General features: G+C 38.5%; 1 protein-coding gene across 10 annotated transcripts in view; it reads left to right on the top strand.

Moving 5' to 3' along the window:
• Window positions 1–22,299, top strand: part of LOC115343670 (ABI family member 3 binding protein) — a 170,152-nt gene that overhangs the window by 4,998 nt on the left and 142,855 nt on the right. For all 10 annotated transcript variants that reach the window (XM_030019930.1, XM_030019928.1, XM_030019922.1 and 7 more), the window contains exon 2: window positions 21,399–21,578. In XM_030019930.1, coding sequence (XP_029875790.1) covers window positions 21,399–21,578 — 180 coding nt within the window. The remainder of the gene's footprint in view (window positions 1–21,398; window positions 21,579–22,299) is intronic.

The following is a 22,299-nucleotide window of genomic DNA, read 5'->3' as shown; positions in this document are numbered from 1 at the left end:
GAAATGCCAAATGGATCCTTTTTCTGGTGTAATTGAGTGGCTAGGGTTTTCAGTCAGATATGTCATGGCAAATTTGGCTCCTTCTTTGCTGAAAATGAAACCAACCCGTAAGAATGCTGCCATTATAGCAGCTCATTTAATCAAAGTTATCTCATCATGCAGACAGTTGTGTCCTAAGATTGCACAAAAACATATCAAAACCCAGTATTGAGTGTCAGGCTTCCGAGTTCAAAGATAATCTGTAATACCAGAATTCCATTTTTATACTGGCATGGGCAGTGGTGTGACAGTGTGATGATACATGTGGGTGGATTCTGCCAGGATTAAATTCCATAGCATGTGAACGCCTCTAAAATGATCTCACTGCTGGGTAATCTGTATAACCTTCCACCTCTTCATTTTAATTTTAATGTTCCCAAGTATCTCTTTCTGAATATTATTTTCAGCCCTCTTCCATATAATCTTTTGTATCTAGCCATGCCAGCAGGACAAGCTACATAACTCACTTGAGGGGAGAGCTATAGGCTAAATCCTACTGCTGCTTTTTGGCCAGACCTTCTGTATATGGATAGTATAGTCTGTATATCTATTGACTGGCGGTACTGTGAATGGTCAATGGGTCTGAGGCTTCTTTGGAGTGTTTGGACTTACCAGGTGTGTACTACACGTTGCATGTGCAAACAGAAAGCTCACTCTGCTCCAGGGGGGAAAAATGGCTAGCAGTGACCTGCCATAGTCAGAACTGTTCATACAGCTCCCAGTGGATTTCTTTTCCTTGGGGAAATTCAAGTGCAGACTTGAAATTGTTGGTAAGCAGGATAAATTTGTTGCTGTGGAGTGTTCTTGACTACTGCCTTTTGCAGGATATGGTCGCAGACTTACTGGCATGGATTGTGCAAAAATGTCACATTAAATCTCGATGTGAAGAGGCAGGTATTGGTGTTCTGGAAAGGCAGTGGCCTGAAATAGGTGCCACTAGCAAAACAGCCCAGTCTGTAGTTGCTTCCAAGTGGAAGAGGGCAGCTGGAAGCAGGCCAGATGCCACCCAAGCTTGCCTGACAGGCCTTAATTCAAACGCCCTTAGTTAGAAATTGGTTTTTCTACAGTACAGGCCAACATGTATCTAATACAAGTTTGCTTTATGAAATACAAATTTGTCTTATTTTGCTATGAGGATAGTGTTGTGAAAATGACTACTGGCAGCATCATGAATCAAACCTTTGTGTGGGCAAGGCCTGGGCCAAGTTTCCCAGCACAGCTGTCCCTCAAAACATACCAATCATATGCCATTATACTCTGGCTAAATCAACCCTAAGCCTCCCCACTTGAGCAAACCAATGTGCATCATATCAAGGTGAAGAAAAAACAGGTCCAGTGTTGAACCACCAAGTGAACATCTACTGTTGATGAAGTTGTGATTGTAATTATGGTCACCAGAATTTAGTGTTTTTGCACTCATTGCTTAACCAAAGTGATGAGATCAGAATGTGCAGATAACCAGGCGAGGTTACGTAAGGATGTTCACATTAAGAATATCATCCCAGAGTTTTCACCACTTCAGAGTTGCTGAATAAAATGCTGGTAAAGACTTGAGGCACTAGCTACTGGAGATACTAGATCTAAAGGCAGGTGGTAGGGAATGCTTTTTTATTACAAGAAAGCTAGTCTACTCCCATTCTGGAGGGGAGCATTTGCTGCACTTGTTCAGAGTTTGGTGGAAAAAAACTAACCTCTCTTTTGTAAAATACTTTAGAGTTGTTGCTGAGATCCATCACTCATTAAATCCATGATTTAATATTATTTAGAGTGTTTCCTGGAAGAAAAGTAACTGAGGCAAGTGAATCCACAATTTTTTCTTAGGCTAATTGTAGCCATGGTTTTTACGCAAATCCTGTTTACCTTGAACAAATGTGTCAAGGTAGCAGGGCTCCATGTGAATAAATCCACTTCAGTAAAACCCAACATAATGAAGTAACTAAACCTCTGTGTGTGATTTGATTTTTATTTATTTTATGTGTGTGTGTGTGTGTGGCGTGCTAACAGTAGGGTGTTACTATCCGTACTTCATAAGGGATTGTAATTCAGTGCTATCATTCAAGCTGGAGAGTCAGTGGCAAAATGGATTCTCAAAGTGTCATGGAATTTCCTCTGTAGGGTTATTTCTGCATTTTTGTATAGTTCTAAGGTTTTTGCATTATTCTTGAAATCTGCTCAGGAAAAGCATGGTTCAGTAAAGCAGTAAGCGATTGTAATATTCTTTTCTATCACCAGCAGTCATGGGATTAGTTGATGAATCTATAAATGGCCACAGAGTGCTTGATATGAGTTTACATAATTAATACTTTGGGAACCTGGCCAATTTGAGAGGACTGGCAGTGTATGTGGGATAACATTATTTTTGAACTTGTGCAGGGAAAAATGTTTTCTCCTTTTGTCAGCTGCTTGCCTCTGCTTTATATTACTTACTTTAATTTTTCTTTCTATGATGTAAAAGTCTGGAATCATTTTAAAACAAATAAAATTGTGATTAGTTCAAAACTACAAATATGTAAACCTGAAATGTCCCAGAAGGTTGTTTTCTGACTTCGAAGTGAAAACATTTTCTGGCAGTTTTGATTCCCTCATTATCACAGTTCAAGCCTATACATGAACAAGAAAAATATACAGTGAGAAAAATGCAAGACTTCAGACCTTATCACTTATCACTTTTCTTTTTAAATCTCAGTGTGTCTGTACAACATGCAGAAGCATATGCTTAAAATAAAGGAATGGGCGCAATAGTCGGAAAGTTGATAAGAAATTGAGCTTTGGGATACAAAAAATAAGAAGAAAACTGTATTTTCTGACCTGGGAATTTTGGCAGAGTTCCATTATCTGTGGCTCATGCAAACACTGAAGTTGGATTAAATGGCAGGGCACAGTTTTTATTTATAGCACAGTGTACGCTGAAGCATAGCTTGTTACACACTTGGGGAAGTGGCTGTGGTCAGGTTTGAGAACCATGAATTCTCTTCGTTTGATGAAGAGCTGTCTCAGGTAAAAGTGAGAGGGTTGCACGTTCAGCTGGAATCAGTAGGTCTCCTTTGTCATAAAGCTCATTAACAGCTATTTATGGTTGTGAACAGAACTATGAAATTGCTCTGCATTGGTAATCCATTATTTGCTCCCTTACTGATGAGAACCAGCTTTTAGCTGTGCTGTGACAAAATCACAAGCATAAATACTGCATCTCTTCAGCATTTCTTCCTGCCTTTTTTTTTTTTTTTTTTTAATTGAGGAAGGCAAAATCTGGCAATTATAATAAAAATGTCTCCCTGCTCATGTCAAGTATTCAGTGCTCTTTAGTAGATGATAATTCTGTGACTCGGTGGTGTGTAGTAGTTGATTCATCAAGTCTTTGTATAAACTTCATAAATAAGATTTTTAAAGGATTGAAACACTAATTGTGCAAACTTTTTGAGCTAAAGAACTTGTTTTGAATTTTGGACAGATTTTGTGATTTTTTGCTCCAGTGGAAGATTTATACTTAGACTAAACTTGCATGCAAGTAAAGTCATTAGGGTGATTTCACACACTCCAGCATGCAGAGGCACAAACAAAGAAAATCGTTGTGGGATCTAGTTAATTTTTGGTAAATGCTTTGTATCAAAAATTATTTTGTCTTCCATGTTTTAAACTTCCAGGCTTTTATCAATCCCCCTGTATTCTCCCAGTTTTAGTAACATGATCAAATAGCAGTTGATAGAAGCATTGGTATGTTGTTAACATGCAGTAATGAATTCTAGAAAGCAAAGTTTCTCAATAATGTAACAGATGTTTATTGTGTCCCCTTTACACTTGGAAATACTTACAGAAGTTACCAATGGACATCATATGCTATTAGTATATTTATTTGGAGGGAATGTAAGGTTGTTCATAGTATTAAGGCTGAAGAAAAATTACAGATGCTCCACCACCCAAAGGAAATGGATACTCTTGTTTATGCCCTATTTCAGTGTAGAAATCTCAGGTGTTGTGAATATTTTTTTCCATGACCTGGCTTTTCCAGATTTTTTTTTTTTTTCCTATTAATTTGCTTTTGTAGTGTTAAAACATTTGTCAGTTGTCAAACAAAACTGGCACAGGAAAGACCATCTCATTTTAAAACTCTGTGAAGTCATGAAGCAATGTTTATGTGCTTAATATATTCTTAAGTCAGAGAACATTCCTTAGGAATTAATGTAATCTACTGCACACTGAGTTACAAGATCAGTGATGAGAGAGACATAACTTTCTACATACCGTAAATTCTCCACGAACAATTGGACCCATGCCTGAGTGAAGTACAAGTGAAAATGCAAAGTCAGTCATACACAGACTGCCAGGCTGATGGGTCTGTGCATAGGTGTACAGGCCCCTATCCTGCCCCAAAATTAGCATAAGCCTTCCTTTTGTGTAGCTGGTAGTGTTTTCTTTATTGGCATTTTTCTTTTTCTTTCAATAAAACACTGGATGGAGCATTAAAAAAAAAAGCAAATATGGACATAGAAAGATGAGTTAGAAATAGAGATTATTCCCTGCTGCTTGCTTTCATCTCTGTAGATAAAAGGCAATATGGTGAAAATGGAGCAGGTGATGTAATGGATATAGAATTTGGAAATGCAGTCAGAGAACATAAACTCTGTATTGTCTGCCATATCCTGGGTAGGAAGGGAAATAGATGGGAGAACAGATGAAACGCACTGTTAGTAGCAAAAACAAGTACCTGTGACTTATCTTAGTACTCCCTTGATCATACACATAGCTTTTTTTTTACATGTTGTATACTTACTATAAATTAATTTCTTTACCACTTTTTTCCTCTAATCCATTGATTTAGAACAGTTTACTTCATATTTCAGTTTTCTTGAGTTATCAATGCCTCTGCTTCACAAGGTATTCATGATGCTGAAAAAAAGAATTCCTGCCAAATTTTGGAATTCAATATTACTTCCTAAAATCATGAAGAATTTATCTTACTAGTGGCTTCTATTTTCACACTGTTTAATTAAAGACTTACTGGAAATCTGTTGCTTCTTTCTTCAGACATTTGCTTGAACTGTAGCAGCTTTCCTTTGATCTCTAGAAACTCAGAATGTGGAACAATATAGAAGAAGATAAAAAGGGTCACCTGTGATTTTTCTTAATCTGTTACTTTTTTTTTAGTAAGAAGCCAGGTCATCAGTCTTGAGATCCATCTCATCTAATGGTGCAAGATGAGATACATTTTCCAGCTGAAAAAGCCATATGCACTTGGAATCAACCCTTACAGGACTCGGCTGTATCCAGCTAGTGTCATAGACATGTGTGAGAATGTTCAATTTGGAGACCAAGAACATAAGTGAAACCACTTTATTTTGACTGCTCTGTTGGAAACGCTGAGGTTTGGGGTTTTTTGGGGGGTTTGTTTTTTGGTGTTTATAGCTTTCTAAACTGAAAGGGAATGACCAGTTAAGAGCTTTGCTGATAGACTTGAATGCATTGACAAGGCCAAATTGCAGTTCTTAAAGCGTAACATTTCATATTTATTACTGGTTTTGTTAACTGGTAAAGTTTGCTTATTCTTTCTAAGTTTAGAATGTGATATACAGCAACACCTAAGAATTCTTATGTATGCTTCAGATATTTAATTGCTTTATCAGCTGTCTGCCTCTGAAAAGTGGGGAACTCATTCCAAAGTTAAAGCACAGAATATTGCAAGCACCATTGCCAAGTGCACATCCAAAGCTATTAATCCTTGCACTGTTTGAAGTCCTGTATGTCTTGGATGTTAGAAGATTTTGAGCAGAGAACTCAGATACTTTGTGTGGTCATATGATGGTTGCAATGTTGGAAGTGGAAAGCCATCGTGACTTCAGAGAAGGGATGATCCCATTCAATTTTCATCTCTTGATGCCTATTATTTTAAAAAGACCTGTTTCAACTCTGCACAGCATAATGGGGGATTTATAAATAGAAATTAAATCTCATTAGACAGTAGTAAGGTATGAAGTACATTCTTAGAAGCTTGCATACATTTACGAATTGTTAAATGTCTTATGCTGTCATGGGCATGGTCCCTACATATGCAATCTCAATGTGATGGACAGATTGTACTTGTCTGTTTTGAGATGTTTCTGGTAGAAATAGATTATTACATTACCTTCTGATGAAATACTTGTTTCTGTATCTTATTTTAGATACCTTTTATTTGATCTTTTGAGAATCTGTGAACTAAAGCACGGACTGGACTGTTCTCATGAGATGAGCATGGGTGTGTTTACTTAAATATTACATCTTGACAGAAGAACAAACCATTCAAACTCACCAATGCACCAGGAGTGCAGCAGTGTCTGTCTCACTAATTGCACTGCCATTCTGTAAAGATGATTTAGGTAGGTAGCTTGATGGGTACCTGTTTCTGAATGGATGTCTCAGTCTAGTTTGTCTCCCTTCAATTTGAAAGCAGATCATTATATACAACTTTTCTTTTGTTTGCCTAACCGAAGTTCTTTCCGAAGTGTACACAAATTGCAAAACATTCTCCCTCACTGAAGTGAGTTTAGGAATTACTGTGGATATTGCTTGAGAGCCAGAAAGACTATCAATGGGCACTTTGGACTTTTAACCACTGACTGCTATTCTTTGAGCCCAGTTTTCCATCTGCTTTGTAATCTTCCCATCCAGTCTGCATTTCTCCAGTTTGGCTGGCCGGATACCTGTGGAGATTGTGTCAAAGTCGAAGTAAATGACATTCACCACTTTCCCCTTGTATGCAAAGCCCATAATACAGTGAATTACAGAAGGCAGCAGGGTTGGTCAGGCGCAGTCAGTCCTTGGTAAATTTGTGCTGGCTGTTCCAAATCGCCTTCGTCATGTGCATAGGTGTGACCGTCTGTTCCTGGTGACCAAGGTTAGGCTGAACAGCTTGCAGTTTCCTGGATGCTGTTTCTTGCCCTTACTCAAGCAGTTTTACTGAGATATTTTGCTGTTCTCACATGACAAACTAATCTTGCCTCTCTGGCAGTTCTCTTATGCTTATCTATATACTGAAGAGATCACGCTTTACTGGATTTTCAGTATTTACATGTTAGAGATAGGAAGTAGGATATTGCAATTGAAGCATAGCATTGAGGAGGGCAGCCCTTCTTGAGACTTTATGGTGTATACTTAGAGGTGCAGGAGAAAAAGTGGTAGCCTTGAAGTTGAAAAATGCTCGTTTCTACAGAGAAACACAGGGCTGAAATGGACTTCCTGAAATCATTTTGACCCCCTTGTGCTTATTCCTGAGGCAGTTTGTTCGAGAGCTTCACTGCCTTTATCAGTTTTCCAGCTGTCTTCCTTGATACAGTTTATGTCACTTCTGCTCTTCACAAATATGGAGCTGAACTTATACTGCTTTCCCTCAGGGCTTTGTTTGTTTGTTTTATATATTTGGATACTGTCTTCATGTCTGTCTATGTACTTTTTTTCTAAGCCGGATGACTCCTATTTAATCAGGCTTTTTTCCTGGGTAACATACTCTGTACCTCTAGTCATTGACTTCGCTTTTTTCCCTGGATTTTACCAATTGGTCTACTTTATAGTGCTCTGTGCACTGGCTTATTAGTGATAAGAGATCTTTGTAGAAGTGAGGACTAGTGCAAAAAAGGACTGGGTGCCAACTCTTCAGACTTACAATAGAGAAAGCAACAATCTTGAAACGTACCTAAATATGTTGGTGATTCTGAGACTCACAGATTAGTTTGCAACTTAAGAGTTGGAAGTACCTGGTGGTTTCAAATTTACTCTGTTAGTATATTTGCAAACCTTGCTAGCTGTCTAAATACTACTATCTTTAAGCAGTTTTGTCCTTAAAAAATAACCATGTGCTGAATCAGAGAAGGAGGTAAAACAAAATGAGCTATGAAAACATCTAAGCCAATGTTAGAGAATACTGAGCTAAAGACTTGCTCTTCCAACTGCTTGGACTATGGCAAGTAAGATAATAGTTACCACAGGAGGAAGATTTTAGTATCAGACTACCTATTTTATTCTACAGATATAAAAAACCATGCAAATACCAATTTAATACTGCTTGGGGTTTTTTTAACATTAATTCAAAACTGCCTTATTCTAATACAGTAGAAATTACACTTTCTTACCATCAGTTATTTCATATTCTTCTTTTAAATCTGACTCCTGTTCTCCCAAAGTATTTCAAAAGATCCCCAGATGGATAGTCACACAGCAAATCAATCCAAAAGGTATGCACTGAAAAAAACAAAATTATGTATTCTGATGTAATACATAGTGGTCACAGGTAAGAAACAGTTTTTAAAATGACTGCTACAATGTGAGATTGTTACTGCAATCTGGGTACACATCAATCCATGTAGCAGATTATCTGTGTACTTGGTAATGAATGATAACATCGTGGATTGTAAAGTATAGTATCTTCACTCTTCTCTCAGAAGTAAATGCGGTTGTAGTTCTAGATGCTGTTCTTCATTATGCCTTTGATTTTTGATTCTTCAACAATCCATTGATATTTGTAGACAAGAAGTGGATTAAGGGAGTGGTTGCTGCTAAACACTGCCTGCCATTGAATAGGTGATGGCAGTGGTAATGCTAAGCACTGCCTGCCAATGAACATGTTTCTTAAGAAACTTGTTGCATTGAGGTCTGCAGTCTTTAATACTGATCACTTCAACCTATTTATAATTTGTGGGCAGAGCCAGACCAGCAGCATCTGAATTCCTCACCTGCTTAAGTTCTTAGTATCTTGTTGACCTTTCCCTACTGAGGAGCTGTTGTTGAAGTCCATGTTTTTATTCAGCTGATCAGCTCTAAAGTATAACTACCTTATATGCGGCCATGTCTGAAAACCACATTTCTCTTTTGGTGTTTGCATTAGCTGGTGCTCTTTGAAGGCGTAAAGGGGAGTTAGACCTAGAAAACTTGGGAGACTTTTGCTCCCCACAGTCTTCTACACACCTTTATTTAATATCTTTATGCAGAAACTGTCAGGTTCTTAGGCCAAGATACAATTTTCTGCATAGTCCAGCCTGGGTGGAGTTGCCTTGGACCTGTTTCCTTGGACAGGAGAAGGAGCCAGGATTGGAAAGACCAGCTCTTCTGGGCAAGATGCAGTCACTGTCTCATCAGCTCTGTCCAGGTGGAGTTGCATCAGCCCAGAAAAAGACATGCCAGGCCAGTCTGGAAAAAAAAAACGACAAACAACTAGCTCTGAGAGTAAAGCCAGGGAAACAATGCCCTGGAGACCGCAGTTACATCAGATCCAAATCAAGCTTTATCCTAGTGCAAATAAGTGATCCATAATCTAAATTGAAATAAGGGTTTGAGGTTGTTTTATTAACAGAGAGTTTTTTCATGGACAAATAATGTCCTTTTAAGTTTTGTGGTTTGTGTGCTATTGATTTGAAAAGTAGTATCTATCAAAAATGGTTCAACTTGAAGGACTTTCAGGGGGCATTAAGCATTGAAAATAATGGGATAGGCTTTGTTCTGTCTCTGTCCTTCAAAAATGTTGACTTGTTTGGTGTTGAGTTTTATTTAAATTAAATTTTTAGCACACGTATTTGAGATTTAAACACAACTAGGTTTACTGACTGGGCAAAGCAAGGAGTGGAATTTTCTAAGATTTAAAAGAAAAATTAAACGATATCTTATGACAGGAGCCAGGGACAGGTTGTTTGAACTCTGTCCAAAGACGTTTTCAGAAGTTTAACTCCTGTTCCCTTGTCCATCAGAGCTGCAGAATTGGTTATTCTCAAACAACAGTTTTCTATCTTGTTTTCAATTTTGCTTGCTGTTTTAACAAATAATGGGACAAGAGCTGCAGAATGAAAGCTGGAAATGTGGGTTGGACCACTGATGTGGGATCTTCAGTTTAAATCCAGGCTCTTTTCAGCTTTGTTGCTGAAAATAAGGATAGTTACTGTATTTAGTCCAATAAAAAAATAATTTTAAAGCAACATGTGGAAGGAGCCTTCTGAGGGAGATAGTGAAAAGGATGGAAGTGGATCTTCAAAGAAGTGCTTGAATGACCTGAAAACAGGTGAGAGAGATGGCAGCATAGGAATAATAAACTCCTTTTTGTACATTGCTGTATGTAGATACGTAGAAGCTGGAACTGCTAATAAATACATCTTTACCTCTGCATTGTCCTTACTGGTGCTAAAGTAATAGTGAGCTACAGCTTATTAACTCAGTTCTGAACTGTAGTGGTCACTAGAGAGGAATTGGCAAAGGAAGTATTAAAAACTATATAGTTTTGTAATATAAATGCTATAAGTTTCTTTGAGAAGTATCTATTTAGTTTATATCCATTACAAACAGACAGCATATTTCAGATAAGCATTAGTAAAACTAAATATGCATTTCAGCTGAAGGAAGAATTCTCAGTAATGCTGAAAGACTGCTGTGAGAAAGGGCGCTGGAAGGGGTGAGGCTGAGCCTGGGCCCTCACAGTACGTCTCTTCCTATGGAGGTCTTAGTGAGTTACTGCCTTCAGATGAACACCAGTATTGAGGGGGTTTCCTACTGGATATTTCAGATATTTATACTCCTTTGTAGTGAATTTCTATTATAAATGAAACTTCCAAAATCGCTCATGATATCAAAGAAGTACGGAGGGGAATTATAATTTATGCTATTTTATTGGCTGTGCGCAGTCTGTTCAGAATGTTGATATGCCTAAAAAAGTTGCCATCTTTCAAATAAAAGTGTTCTAAAGGCATAGACAAGAAGGAATTTATTTAAAAATCTCTTTATTCTGAGTTGGGCAACTAGTGAGCTTGGAATTCCAACAGATTATTCTTGTAGCACAAGACAACCGATGGCAGGATGTCCACCTGACAACTCCAGGTCGTTAAATGCAATTTCTGAAAACAGGTAAATGGACCAAGTGTTTGTGTTGTGATTGTACTGCCTGAAAAGATTTCTTTCAGCATCAAAAGAAGCTAGAAAATACAGTATAGAGGGTTAAATGAAAATAAGATTTTTTTTTTTTTTTTTTTTTTTTTTTTTGGCCTTGAAGTTAGCCTGCTACAGCTTGTTCTAGTTTATTTCCCAGAGGGACTTAATTGAAATTCTGTATTTCCTATTGGCTGACATAAGGTGGCTTCCTCTTTAACACATAGATCCTCCTCAGAGGCATCCAGCTTTCTTACTAGACATCAGAAGTTAGATGGCATTTAGGTTGTCTGGATCTTTCTTTGGTGATGTCTTTTCTTTCCTTTTAAATTACTGCAAGTCATCGGACAGGTTGTGCTTACCATGCTATCCCATCTACTTTCTCAGTTACAGTGGGAGTCAAAAAGAGGTGCTAATTTCAAAACTTAATAAGGTGGAATCAGTTACTAGTTTCTGGTTATCAATAAAGTAGTAAGCCTTGATAATAAGGCTTAAAATACCAAGCTTTATTCATCCTATCTATCAAGCGCCATAGTCAAAATAAGAAAAATCTACCGTTTCTGTATTAAACAGTGTCATTGTAAGCGAAAAAAGTAGCATTTCAAAATGAAATGATTGCTTCTGCTCCTCAGTTCCTTCCTCAAACCAAGAGAATGGCCTTGAAATGAACAGAATCGATAGCCTGGGGGCAGAGAAACTCAGGTTAAGAAGAGTGTTAGGACTGGAACAGGAATTGTACTGCTGAAACTTTTCTGATTGCTCATCGCTAAAAATGTGCCAGTGGATCTCAGTGTAACAAATGTTGGTCTGTAGGTAAGAATAACATGGCTTTTGTTCATCTTTTTTGGAAGCTGCCTGAGCAAAGAGATCCTGTGAGCGTAAGTTGCAAGCTTATCAGTTAGGTTACTTTTGTATATAGACGTGCATGTATGTGTTTTGCAAAGTTAATTGCTGCATGTTGACAGCCTATTTTTCTGAAGTCACATTAGACTTGTGTACAGAGTGTGGGCATACTAATATTTTGAAAAAAATATTTAATTGGGGAACTTGCATTGCAAATGACAAAATTATGTGCAGTGCTTTTAGCTTACCCTCTTTCAATAAGGTATTCTTTGTTGCCCTTTAAGGGTATGGTCTCTATGGCACCTATTTTCATCATTTAGAGTATTTATTAATGTGGATTTTGTAGCTAGGAGCGTTGGTGTTTTATGTAATCTGTGATGAGAAAGATGATCTAACATTGTCCACAGCTACCTGACTGGAGGATACAAAGACGATAGATTTTCTGCAGAAGTGCACAGCGATGTGACAAGAGGCACTGGGCACAAGTTGTACCATGGGACATTCCAGTTAGATATTAGGACCTTTTTTTTTTTTTTTTTTTTTTTTTTTTTTAAAAACAATAACGATGATAAATACTGGAACAGGTTACCCAGAGATGTTATGGAATCTGTGTCCTTAGAGGTGTTCAGACTCAGCTGGATGTGGCCCTGAGCAACCTGATCTGATTAGGTCTGCTTCGAGCAGGGGGCTGGATTAGATGACTTACAGAAGTCCCTTCCACCCTAAATTATTCCATGATTCTATGGTTGTGGCTGTCTTAGAAGTGTGTCTTGTTTATTCTACTGCATAGAAACAGAACTATTTTTAAATGTTTGCCATTTTAAGCTATATTTGGGTTTCAGCCAAAAAATCAATTTTTCTCCATGTTTGAGAGCCAAAGTAAATATAAAAATATAAAATAGCAAAAATAAAAGTTGCACAGTGTTAGATTATCATTGAAATCTTGGCTGGTGGTACTATGGCACCAGATTTGGAAAATGAGAGCACTGCTGTGAACAATTTAAATGTTATAGGTGAGGTGGTGCTCACAAATAGATGGTGCTAATATATTTTCTTAAGGCATGCTTCATTTGTCTAGCGCTCTGGGAGGCAGTGCTAGGTCTTGCCTTCATACCCTCTAAAATCTTTGAAATGGTGAAAAACAAACAGTCTCAATGTAAGGCAAAAGGAATTCTCATGATGAAGCCAAATTTGCTGTAATACTGTACAGCTGTATTCACCCTCTAGTTTTGTAGGGCAGAGTTCAAGGCTTTTCACTCTATGGATAAAAACAAAAAATAGACTGTATTTGATCATGAGAAACCGTACACGCTTAAACCCCAGCAGCAGAATCATAGAATAAGTGAAAGTAACATCTTGTGTCAGTATTGCTTTTGCTGAGCCTTTAGTGAAGCAGGGAAACAGCTCAAAATGTAAGATGCCAAGATGAATTTATTTCAAAACAAAAAATGGTTACTTTATTTCATTTGTGCTTCCTTCTTGAAGTTTGTTGCTAAATCAGCACCTCAGGGTTACTTCTGAATGTGTTAATTACTAGTTAGTAAATTATCAGCCAGCTGCTGACTTATCTTCTTAAATTGGAGAGAGAGAGAGAGTGCTCTTCGGCTGAAGATACTTTATTTGACAGGGCCAAGATATATTTTGGGGTTTGGGTAGAAACAGAAAAGAGCCAGTTAATTCACATTCCAGTCACCTCATCACCCAAGTTCTCTCATGTTCCTTGAAACAAAGGAAAATCAAAACAGCTGGCAATTTTAACTAGCTCCACATCTATTGTTACCAACAATATGGTAACAATATAATGGGCATAGGACACAGAATTTCAAAGACTTTAATTCTGTCTTACTGAAACAAAATTCTTTTGTTTATTCATTTGGGAAGTAAACTCTCAGGTGGTTTTATTTGCTTTTATACGTTGGAAATACTACTGTCCCCAACACTGGGGGCAAATACCGGTTTAATGCAACTAGCCCAGTGAACCATTTCTTTTTATCTCCTTCTCTCCAGTTACTAAATAGCAAAGGAATTATATAAATCTATTTTTAGTAGTTACTGTTTGGCCTTTTCAGACTGCCTTGCAATGGTGATTTCTTAGGGGGATATTAAACCTAAACCAAAGGGCTTTCACTGAACTTCTGCTGTGAAAGTAGAAATTGAAAATTGGAGCTCTCTGTCTTGCAGCTAAATATGAACCATTAGTTAGAACTAGCTGGTATGAATAAGAGATGGTAGCAGTGCTTATGAATTCTCCTCTCTCTTCCTCTGTTACTCCATGATTAATTAAAGTGATAAGAAAAAGAAGATACTTCACATAATCCCTGGTGGATCCAAAGCTTGAATAACAAGTGTCCAGCTGAATATTTTATGTATTATTTTCCGTAACTGCTTTCACATTTTAAAGATGTGAATTTCAGTTAGGTAATTTAGAGTTAAATTTTTCTAAAGTTTCAATGTTTATTTGCTCTTGGCTCCTGTTGCCTATACGTGACCACTTATTTTTTCCAACTAGCCAAACTATGGTGCTCCCAGCTGGATTCTTCAGACCATTTGCAGCTATTTTCTTCTTTCTGAAGAGTTATCGGTGGCTGCTTCCCTTATGATGCAGCTGATTCATTAAGCTGTCTTTAAAAGTTTTTCCCCTTGTAGGCAAAGAGTCCTTTCCCTACAGTGATTCCAATACTGCAAGTGGTCTGATGCACTTAACGTAGTGCTTTTAGTTCAGATATACTGTGTGCAGTTTGTCCTGCTGGTTTTGGCCATCAGTTGGCTTTTGTTGAAGAGAATACTTGCAGATCAGTGTGGAATTTCTGTTGGCAGGCATGGAGGGAAAGATTGTTTTTCAGAGGTGGCTATGGGTCCCAGAATCTTCCATTTGGAGATGGCCTCAATGTAAAAGAATTACTCTACAAATGCAAATACTTAAGACCAGAGTTTCAATAACACATGCCAAAAGCTGATACAAGTGAATGTGAGTTAGGAAAAATCAATCTTGCCTTGCTCTGTGCCTGCAAGTTTTCTTTCCTGTTTGTAAGGTGTTTTCAGAATCTCTTTACACTGGAATTAGAGGGTGCCTAGTTTATCATTCGACTTTTTCATCAAGGAGATGGGGGAAAAAAGGTATTCTAAAATCATAAAATGACAAAGTTATTTTCTCAAAGTCAAATACGTTCTTATCACAATATCATAGCAGTTAAGTTCGATCATGTTTAATACATGTTTATCTGAGTGTTGGCCAGGATAGAACTATTACTCAGAATGGGAATGCCTGCTTTCCCTGTTAGTTGTTTAAAATACTGTGAGATCAACACAAGTGAAACCTATTTTGCTAATGTGTTCCTGAGAGCAGTCCCCATTTACCAAGCTAATTGATATGAAGTCTGTACTGCTCCAGGCTGGCCCTCTCTCAACTTGACTGGCAGCGACTGTGCAGCATGTAGTGTTGAGCTCTCCCTAGCTGGCTGCAGAGGCCCCTCTGCGCTGCTGTGCCCTCCCTGTATACCTCTTGTCCCCTCTAAGGATTCCAAGTGACTATGTGGGCCTTCCTTGTAGGCCTTAACGTGAGTTGCATTTTGTTACGTTTTCATAGGAGGCTTTTTTGTTTAATTCTGACCAGTGTAGCAGAGTCTGGCTTACAGTCTCCTGCACAAAGCTGCCTTTTCCTTTTAGATTCAGGAAATGCTTGAATTTGTTCGTAAGGGTCCAGGTCTCCTTTGAACTCATGTGACCTCCTTGAGTCTGGAACATTTTAGCTTTTTTTTTTTTTTTTTTTAATTCTTTAAGAACTATTTCTTTATAATGTACTCAGCTATAAAAAGAGAGGGTTGCTTCACAGCCTTTCGTGTTTGTATTTTTATAACGTGATACTAAGAAGTATACTGTGTGTAGGTGAGCACAAAAGTGTGGTGTTGGAAGAGTGCAAGGGCTTCTGGAAAGATGTTGGAGTGCTGATCTGTTGGCAGGCAGAAGAGCTGGATTGATGACTAAGTAGCACACTGACCCAGTTTGGGGAGAGATGTCATTCCGTACAAAGAAGGAGTCCATACAAAGAGTGATCTACCATGCATTGATAGGTGTGCCATGACAGAGAGCACTTTCTGGGCTTGTTGGCTTCCTTCTGTCCTCATTGTTCTTTGGTTTTGTCTCTTGTGTAGCCTTTCAATCTCTGGAACCGAAGTGCTCTCACTCAACAGCTACGGTTCCCAGCAAATTCAGGTTCTAACTTCAGCTGGGAACCTTTGTTGCTAAGGTAGCATTAGCAGTAGAAGAAAGTATGTGATTCAGTGTAGTGGTCTTTCCTACCTTGGGCAACATGAGAGCAGATAATGATTCTGTTGAGCACACCTCACTTGAGAGAGCATGACTACTGCCACTCAACTCATTCAACATGAGCTGAGTGATCTTCAGATAGAAAGTAATTAGGAGATGTTGAAATAAGAATCAAGATAAGTAAGATGTAGTAATAAGAGAAATAATAACAAACTAATGAAGGGATACATTGCTTTTTCTTCTAATTTTGGGGGGTCTGTAAAGTAACCGTACACTGAAATGCATCAGTAGTGAGAAAGAGGAAGAAAGGAGAAAAACCTCATGTGTAAACTGATTTTTCTGTAGCATACCAACTTCCACAGATTTCATGTGAAATTTTCAATTTGTCATTCAGGTTTTGACATCTGATAGAAAAACTTGTTAGTGTTGGCCTTGGTTGCTCCACTTCTGTCCATACACTTCCAGAAACTGGTCAGCCTCTGATAGTTATTGTTTTATCAGTTAAAATTGATCCCTCAATTTCAGTGATTCTGGAATGCACACAGCCCATGGAAGGGAATGTGGCTTAGTCATATGAAGTGTGGCATCTGTGTTGTTGCTTTAGCACAGTTATTTTCCTTTAAAAACATGCAGCTAAATAATAATGAAGGAGGCTGTTTGTTTGCCTTGCCCTGTGCTGCGTTTTGGGTCAGGCTGCACCTTCAAGAGGAAGGGGAGAAGAGCACTCTTGCTGAGATTGACTGGGCCCTCTCAACTAGGGGAACTTCTGTCTGGAAAGAAGGAAATAGTAAGCAAGGAGCTTACGGAAGGGGTAGAAGATGGTTATGTTAAGAAGACCCTGCGGCTAGAATTCGAAGGAGAGGAAAAGAAAGAAAGGTTATCTCCATCCTTTATTGGATGCGGGGGGAAACATGGTAACAGACTGAGGGAAAGGCTGAGGTACTTAATGCCTTCTTTGCCTCAGTCTTTAACAGTAGGACCAATTGTTCTCAGGGTACCCAGCCCCCTGAGCTGGGAGATAGGGATGGGGAGCAGAATGAAGCCCTCATAACCCAAGGGGAAATGGTTAGCGACCTGCTACTCCACTTAGACATACACAGGTCTGTGGGGACAGATGGGATCCACCCAAGGGTACTGAGAAAGCTGGCAGAAGTGCTCACCAAGCCACTTTCAATCATTTGTCAGCAGTCCTGGCTAACTGGGGAGGTCCCCGTTGGTTGGAAGTTAGCAAATGTGATGACCATCTACCAGAAGGGTTGGAAGTAGGATCCAGGGAACTACAGGCCTGTCAGTCTGACATCAGTGCCAAGGAATGTTACGGAGCAGCTCGTCTTGAGTGCCATCAAACGGCACGTACAGGACAACCAGGTGATCCAGCCCAGTCAGCATGGGTTTATGAAAGGCAGGTCCTGCTTGACTAACCTGATCTCCTTCTGTGACAAGATGACCCGGTTACTGGATGAGGGAAAGGCTGTGGATTTTGTTTACCTGGACTTCAGTAAAGCTTTTGACACCATTTCCCACAGATTCTCCTGGAGAAACTGGCTGCTCGTGGCTTGGATGGGTGTACTCTTTGCTGGGTGAAAAACTGGCTGGATGGCCGAGCCCAAAGAGTGGTGGTGAATGGAGTTAAATCCACTTGGTGGCCAGTCACAAGTGGTGTTCCCCAGGGCTTAGTATTGGGCACAGTTCTGTTTAATATCTTTGTTAATGATCTGGATGAGGGGATCGAGTGCACCCTCAGTAAGTTTGCAGATGATACCAATTTGGGTGGGAGTGTTGATCTGCTTGAGGGTAGGAAGGCTCTACAGAGGGATCCAGACAGGCTGGCTCAATGGGTCAAGGCCAACTGTATGAGGTTCAACAAGGCTAAGTGCTGGGTCCTGCACTTGTGTCTCAACAACCCAAAGTGGCCTGGTGGAAAAGGGCCTGGAAGTGTTGGTTGACAGCCAGCTGAATATGAACCAGCAGGGTGCCCAGGTGGCCAAGAAGGCCAACAGCGTCCTGGCTTGTATCAGAAATAGTGTGGCCAGCAGGACTAGGGAAGTGATCATCCCTTTGTACTCGGCACTGGTGAGGCCGCACTTCAAATACTGTTCAGTTTTGGGCCCCTCACTACAAGAAAGACATTGAGGTGCTGGAGCATGTCCAAAGAAGAGCAATGAAACTGGTGAAGGGTCTAGAGCACAAGTCTTGTGAGGAGTGGCTGAGGGAACTGGGGTTGTTTAGTCTGGAGAAGAGGAGACTCAGGGGAGACCTTATCGCTCTCTACAACTACCAAAAAGGAGGTTGTAGTGAGGTGGGTGTCAGTCTCTTTTCCCACGTAACAGGTGATAGGATGAGAGGAAACAGCCTCAGGTTGTGCCAAGGGAGGTTTAGACTGGATACTAGGAAAAATTTATTCACCGGAAGGGTTATCACAAGCACTGGAACGGGCTGCCCAGGGAAGTGGTTGAGTCACCATCCCTGGAGGTATTTAAAAGATTTGTAGACGTGGTGCTTAGGGACATGGTTTAGTGGTGGACTTGGCAGTGTTAGGTTTATGGTTGGACTCAATGATCTTAAAGGTCTTTTCCAACCTAAATGGTTCTATGATTATATGAGTTTTTCCTAAACACTGTGGGGACCTTGCAGTATTTGTTGCCATCCAGGCCATCACTGAAAGGATCCTGTACTTAAAAGTGAACTAGAGAAAAAGGACCTGCCCTGTCAAGACAGGGTAGGGAGGACAATGATTTATTTTTTTACATTTTAAGATAATCTCCTTTTCTTCTGTTCTGCCTCATTCTCTATTTTTAAAAATACTTTATTGCTGTTTATGTTCTGCTAGAACTGGCTTTGAGTTTAAAAGCTCTCTTCGTGGTTTTGATATGCTAGCTATAAAGAAAACATCTGAAGGGTCCTACCTCAAAGCTGTTGCTGTCTTGGGATCCCATTTGGACTTTCTGGTTTTAGAAACCTTACTAAGAGTTTTTAGGCTTAAATTAAATGAAGACCCCTTGTCACTATAATTGACACTTATGAGTAAAACACAGTATCTATCTATCTAGATGGAATTGCACCCAGTTGAATTCAATCTTGAATTAGAATTAGGTCTTCAAATTAATGTAAAGTATAACTGAGAGATATATAGGAACAAGTGTGTGTACAAAAAAAAAAAACCCGACCAAAAAAACAAACAAAAAAACCCCCAATGTGAAATTATTGTAGATTGTAAATTAAAATAGATCTTCACTAAAATTTTTTAAAATCCAGTTTTGAGTCTGATTAAGAATTTTAATACAGAAATCAAATTATCATATTTGAATCAAGTACTGTAAGTCTTGCTTTCTTCTTAGACATGAATATTCACTGGACACCAGGAGACCATACTTTCATTTATGCTTAGGTCTCTAAAGTTAGTTTAGAATTTTGCAGACTACATGATTTTAACAAATCTAGTTCACTGTCAATCAGAGGTAATAATCCTAAATGTTGTTGGCATGGAACACTTTTTACTAAGCATCTTTATGAAGCATATTAGAGGGCTTTGAAGTCCATGGGGTTTTCTTCCTGGTTTCTGCTATTTGGAGCCTTGTCAATATTCAAAGTTGCACACCCACAGCAGTTTCATATACTGAAAATAAAAGAAGTTAGCATGTCTCCCAAATAAGGAAGAAACTGCCACCCCTTCCCCTGTGATGGTATTGTACTGCTGAATATGTCAGAGTTGAGTGTTATAGAAGCCTTGCAGCCTTCTGGAACCTGGCAGAGTTCCCTTTGGAAAATTGTGACTGTCCTGGCTGAGTGCTTTTACTCCATCAGTCTTCAGATAAAGGAAGGGTCTCATCGGAGGCACATGTTTTCCATCAGTTTTACTCGTACGCTTCTTTTTATAAAGGGAAGAGGCATAAAGTGTTTGGCTTAGGTCTTTACATTCAGTGTGCAGACAACTGCAGGTGATCGACAGTACCACTAAATCATCTTCCCAAATTGGGGATTGTGGCCTCTCGGCAATTCTAGTCATTAGAATTTCTGGGAAAAAAAAAAAAAAAAAAAAAAAAAAAAAAAAAAAAAAAAAAAAAAAAAAAAGGAGGGTAGGCTGGGGTGATACCAGAGAATCAATATGTACTTGTCTAAAGAAACTTTGAATATCAGTCTGCAATTACTGAGAGAGAGAGAGAGAGAGAGAGAGGTAGAAAGGAAGGGAGTTAGAGTGAGGGAGAGAAAGAAAGAAAAGGAAGTTCACTATTGCTCTACCCTGTTATTTAATGACAGGCCATATATCTCTCATTGGTTTTCTTGAGGAGGCCATATATCTGTCATTGGTTTTCTTCAGGATTTAGCCCCCGAAGTAAAATTATTTTGTGCAAATTTCTGTTTTTTCCTGAAAAATTAATTTCAGCCCTCATGATTGGAGAGATGCCGGAAAATCTATTGGGAATAAAAATTTATATTTCAAGAATGAGAAAAAAATAATAACCCAAAATCTACTATTCTAGTGCTAGTGTTGTAAGTTTGGGGAAAAGTCACTATTTTTTTTTAAGCATTGGCATTCAACAGTTCTGAAAATATGATAAGCCTAACATTGACAAGGGAATATTAAAATTTTAAGTACCAAGGAAGGAAAAGCCAATCCTCCCTCACCCCACCAAGAGAAGATGGAACACCTTCTTGTAGCCTAAAAAAATGATTATTCTGTTATGAAGTCATTCTGTGTTGTTATAAGTTAAATTTTTGTAGATGGATATACAAGATGTGTCTTGTTTTATGTGCTGCTCCCCTGGAAAGCATAAAAATGAATGTTTAAAAAAAGTTTCTTGGTAATTTTGAGTAGGGTATATATGTTAGTTAGGTGTTCTGGTGTAATTCCAACTGGAAAATTATATTCCCAGCCCAACATTAAAAAAAAAAAAATAGTTGTAGCATTTTTATTTGGATCTAGTTACTATTTATCCTCTACCCTAATTTTGCAGTGTGATTAACTTAACATTAAAACTTCGTATTTTTTACTCACAAGCAAAAAAAACCAAAACCAAACTTGCAAGTTTTTGACTTATGGGTCCTATAGATGGCTAATACTACTATAACACTTGCATTTTTTCCAGTTACTTCATGCACTTTTCTACTACTGCAGTTGTAGAAGATGTTACAGCTAATGATAATACTAAACTAATGGAAGAACAGTCATGTTGGAAACCACAATTTTACGTCACTGTTAGTTTACTTTTTTAAATACACTTAGTATCCCAGAGACTCCACATTTAAGCAATTGTTCAGTTGCTTGCAACTAGCAAATTAAACAGCTCTATATTGTTATATTGTCATATTCCATTACTCAATATATTATTACAAGATAATACATTCTGGTCTTCTCTTTTTTTACTCTTTCCCAGTGAAAAGGCAGAGCCTGAAAGTTCAGATCAATGCAACAGATGACACGGTTTGCATGAGGTATCTTCGACCAAGTCAAAACACCAAACTAGAAGGTTTTGTCCTGGGTTATGGAAGCAACTTCTTTTCTAATCAGTACATTCCTTTACCTTCGGAAGGAAAAACCTACATAACAGAACTGGGTAAGGCATATTTGCTTTGCATGCTACTGTTGTCATGAATTGTGGCAAGAGAGTGAGGAGAATATGAACCTCTGGGTTTCTTATGTTTTATTTTTATTAGGTTGTTGCTCAGGGTTTCTTTGTGTTTATTTAAGGTTGCCTTTGAAGAATTTCAGATGAAAGTGGAATTAGGAGATCCTCCAAGGAGAACAAATAGTTCTTGTTGTTTGGAAGAGTTTGCTACTGGTATTTGTTTTGAGGATTTTCATTGTACTAAGATTATACTATTTGACCGCATCACAGATCAAATGGGATGATTTGCCTGAAGTTGCAGTTATAAAGTAGAATACAAGGGAGATGTGCATGTTTTTAACAAATACTACAAGAAGCAGTGAAACAGTTTTGAGAACTGTGTGGTTGATTCCATTTGGTAGAAACGTTCATATCAAAATGATGCCTTTTCTGGCAGGCGCCTGTTCCAGTTCTACATGTTATAGAATAACCTATAACTTCTATGTCAGAAGTTACGGATGGAATTCCGTGAGCTGTTTCATGGAAAAGATTAAACCACATCAAGAATGTTAGAATCTGTTGCCTGGGGTAGGGTGGAAGAAGGGAATTTGGTTTTCCCTTTCACTTAGGATTTTGTCAGTATGGGCAGGATAGCAAAATAGTAGAACTGGATTAGTTAGAATTGTCTGATAAATGATTAAAACATTGACTTATCAGGATTTGACCTTTT

This window comes from Aquila chrysaetos, chromosome 7 (genome assembly GCF_900496995.4).
Source record: "Aquila chrysaetos chrysaetos chromosome 7, bAquChr1.4, whole genome shotgun sequence".
In the NCBI taxonomy this organism is placed as follows: Eukaryota; Metazoa; Chordata; class Aves; order Accipitriformes; family Accipitridae; genus Aquila; species Aquila chrysaetos.
The sequence above is the reverse complement of the archived record's forward strand: the minus strand, read 5'-3'. Positions and strand labels throughout refer to the sequence as shown.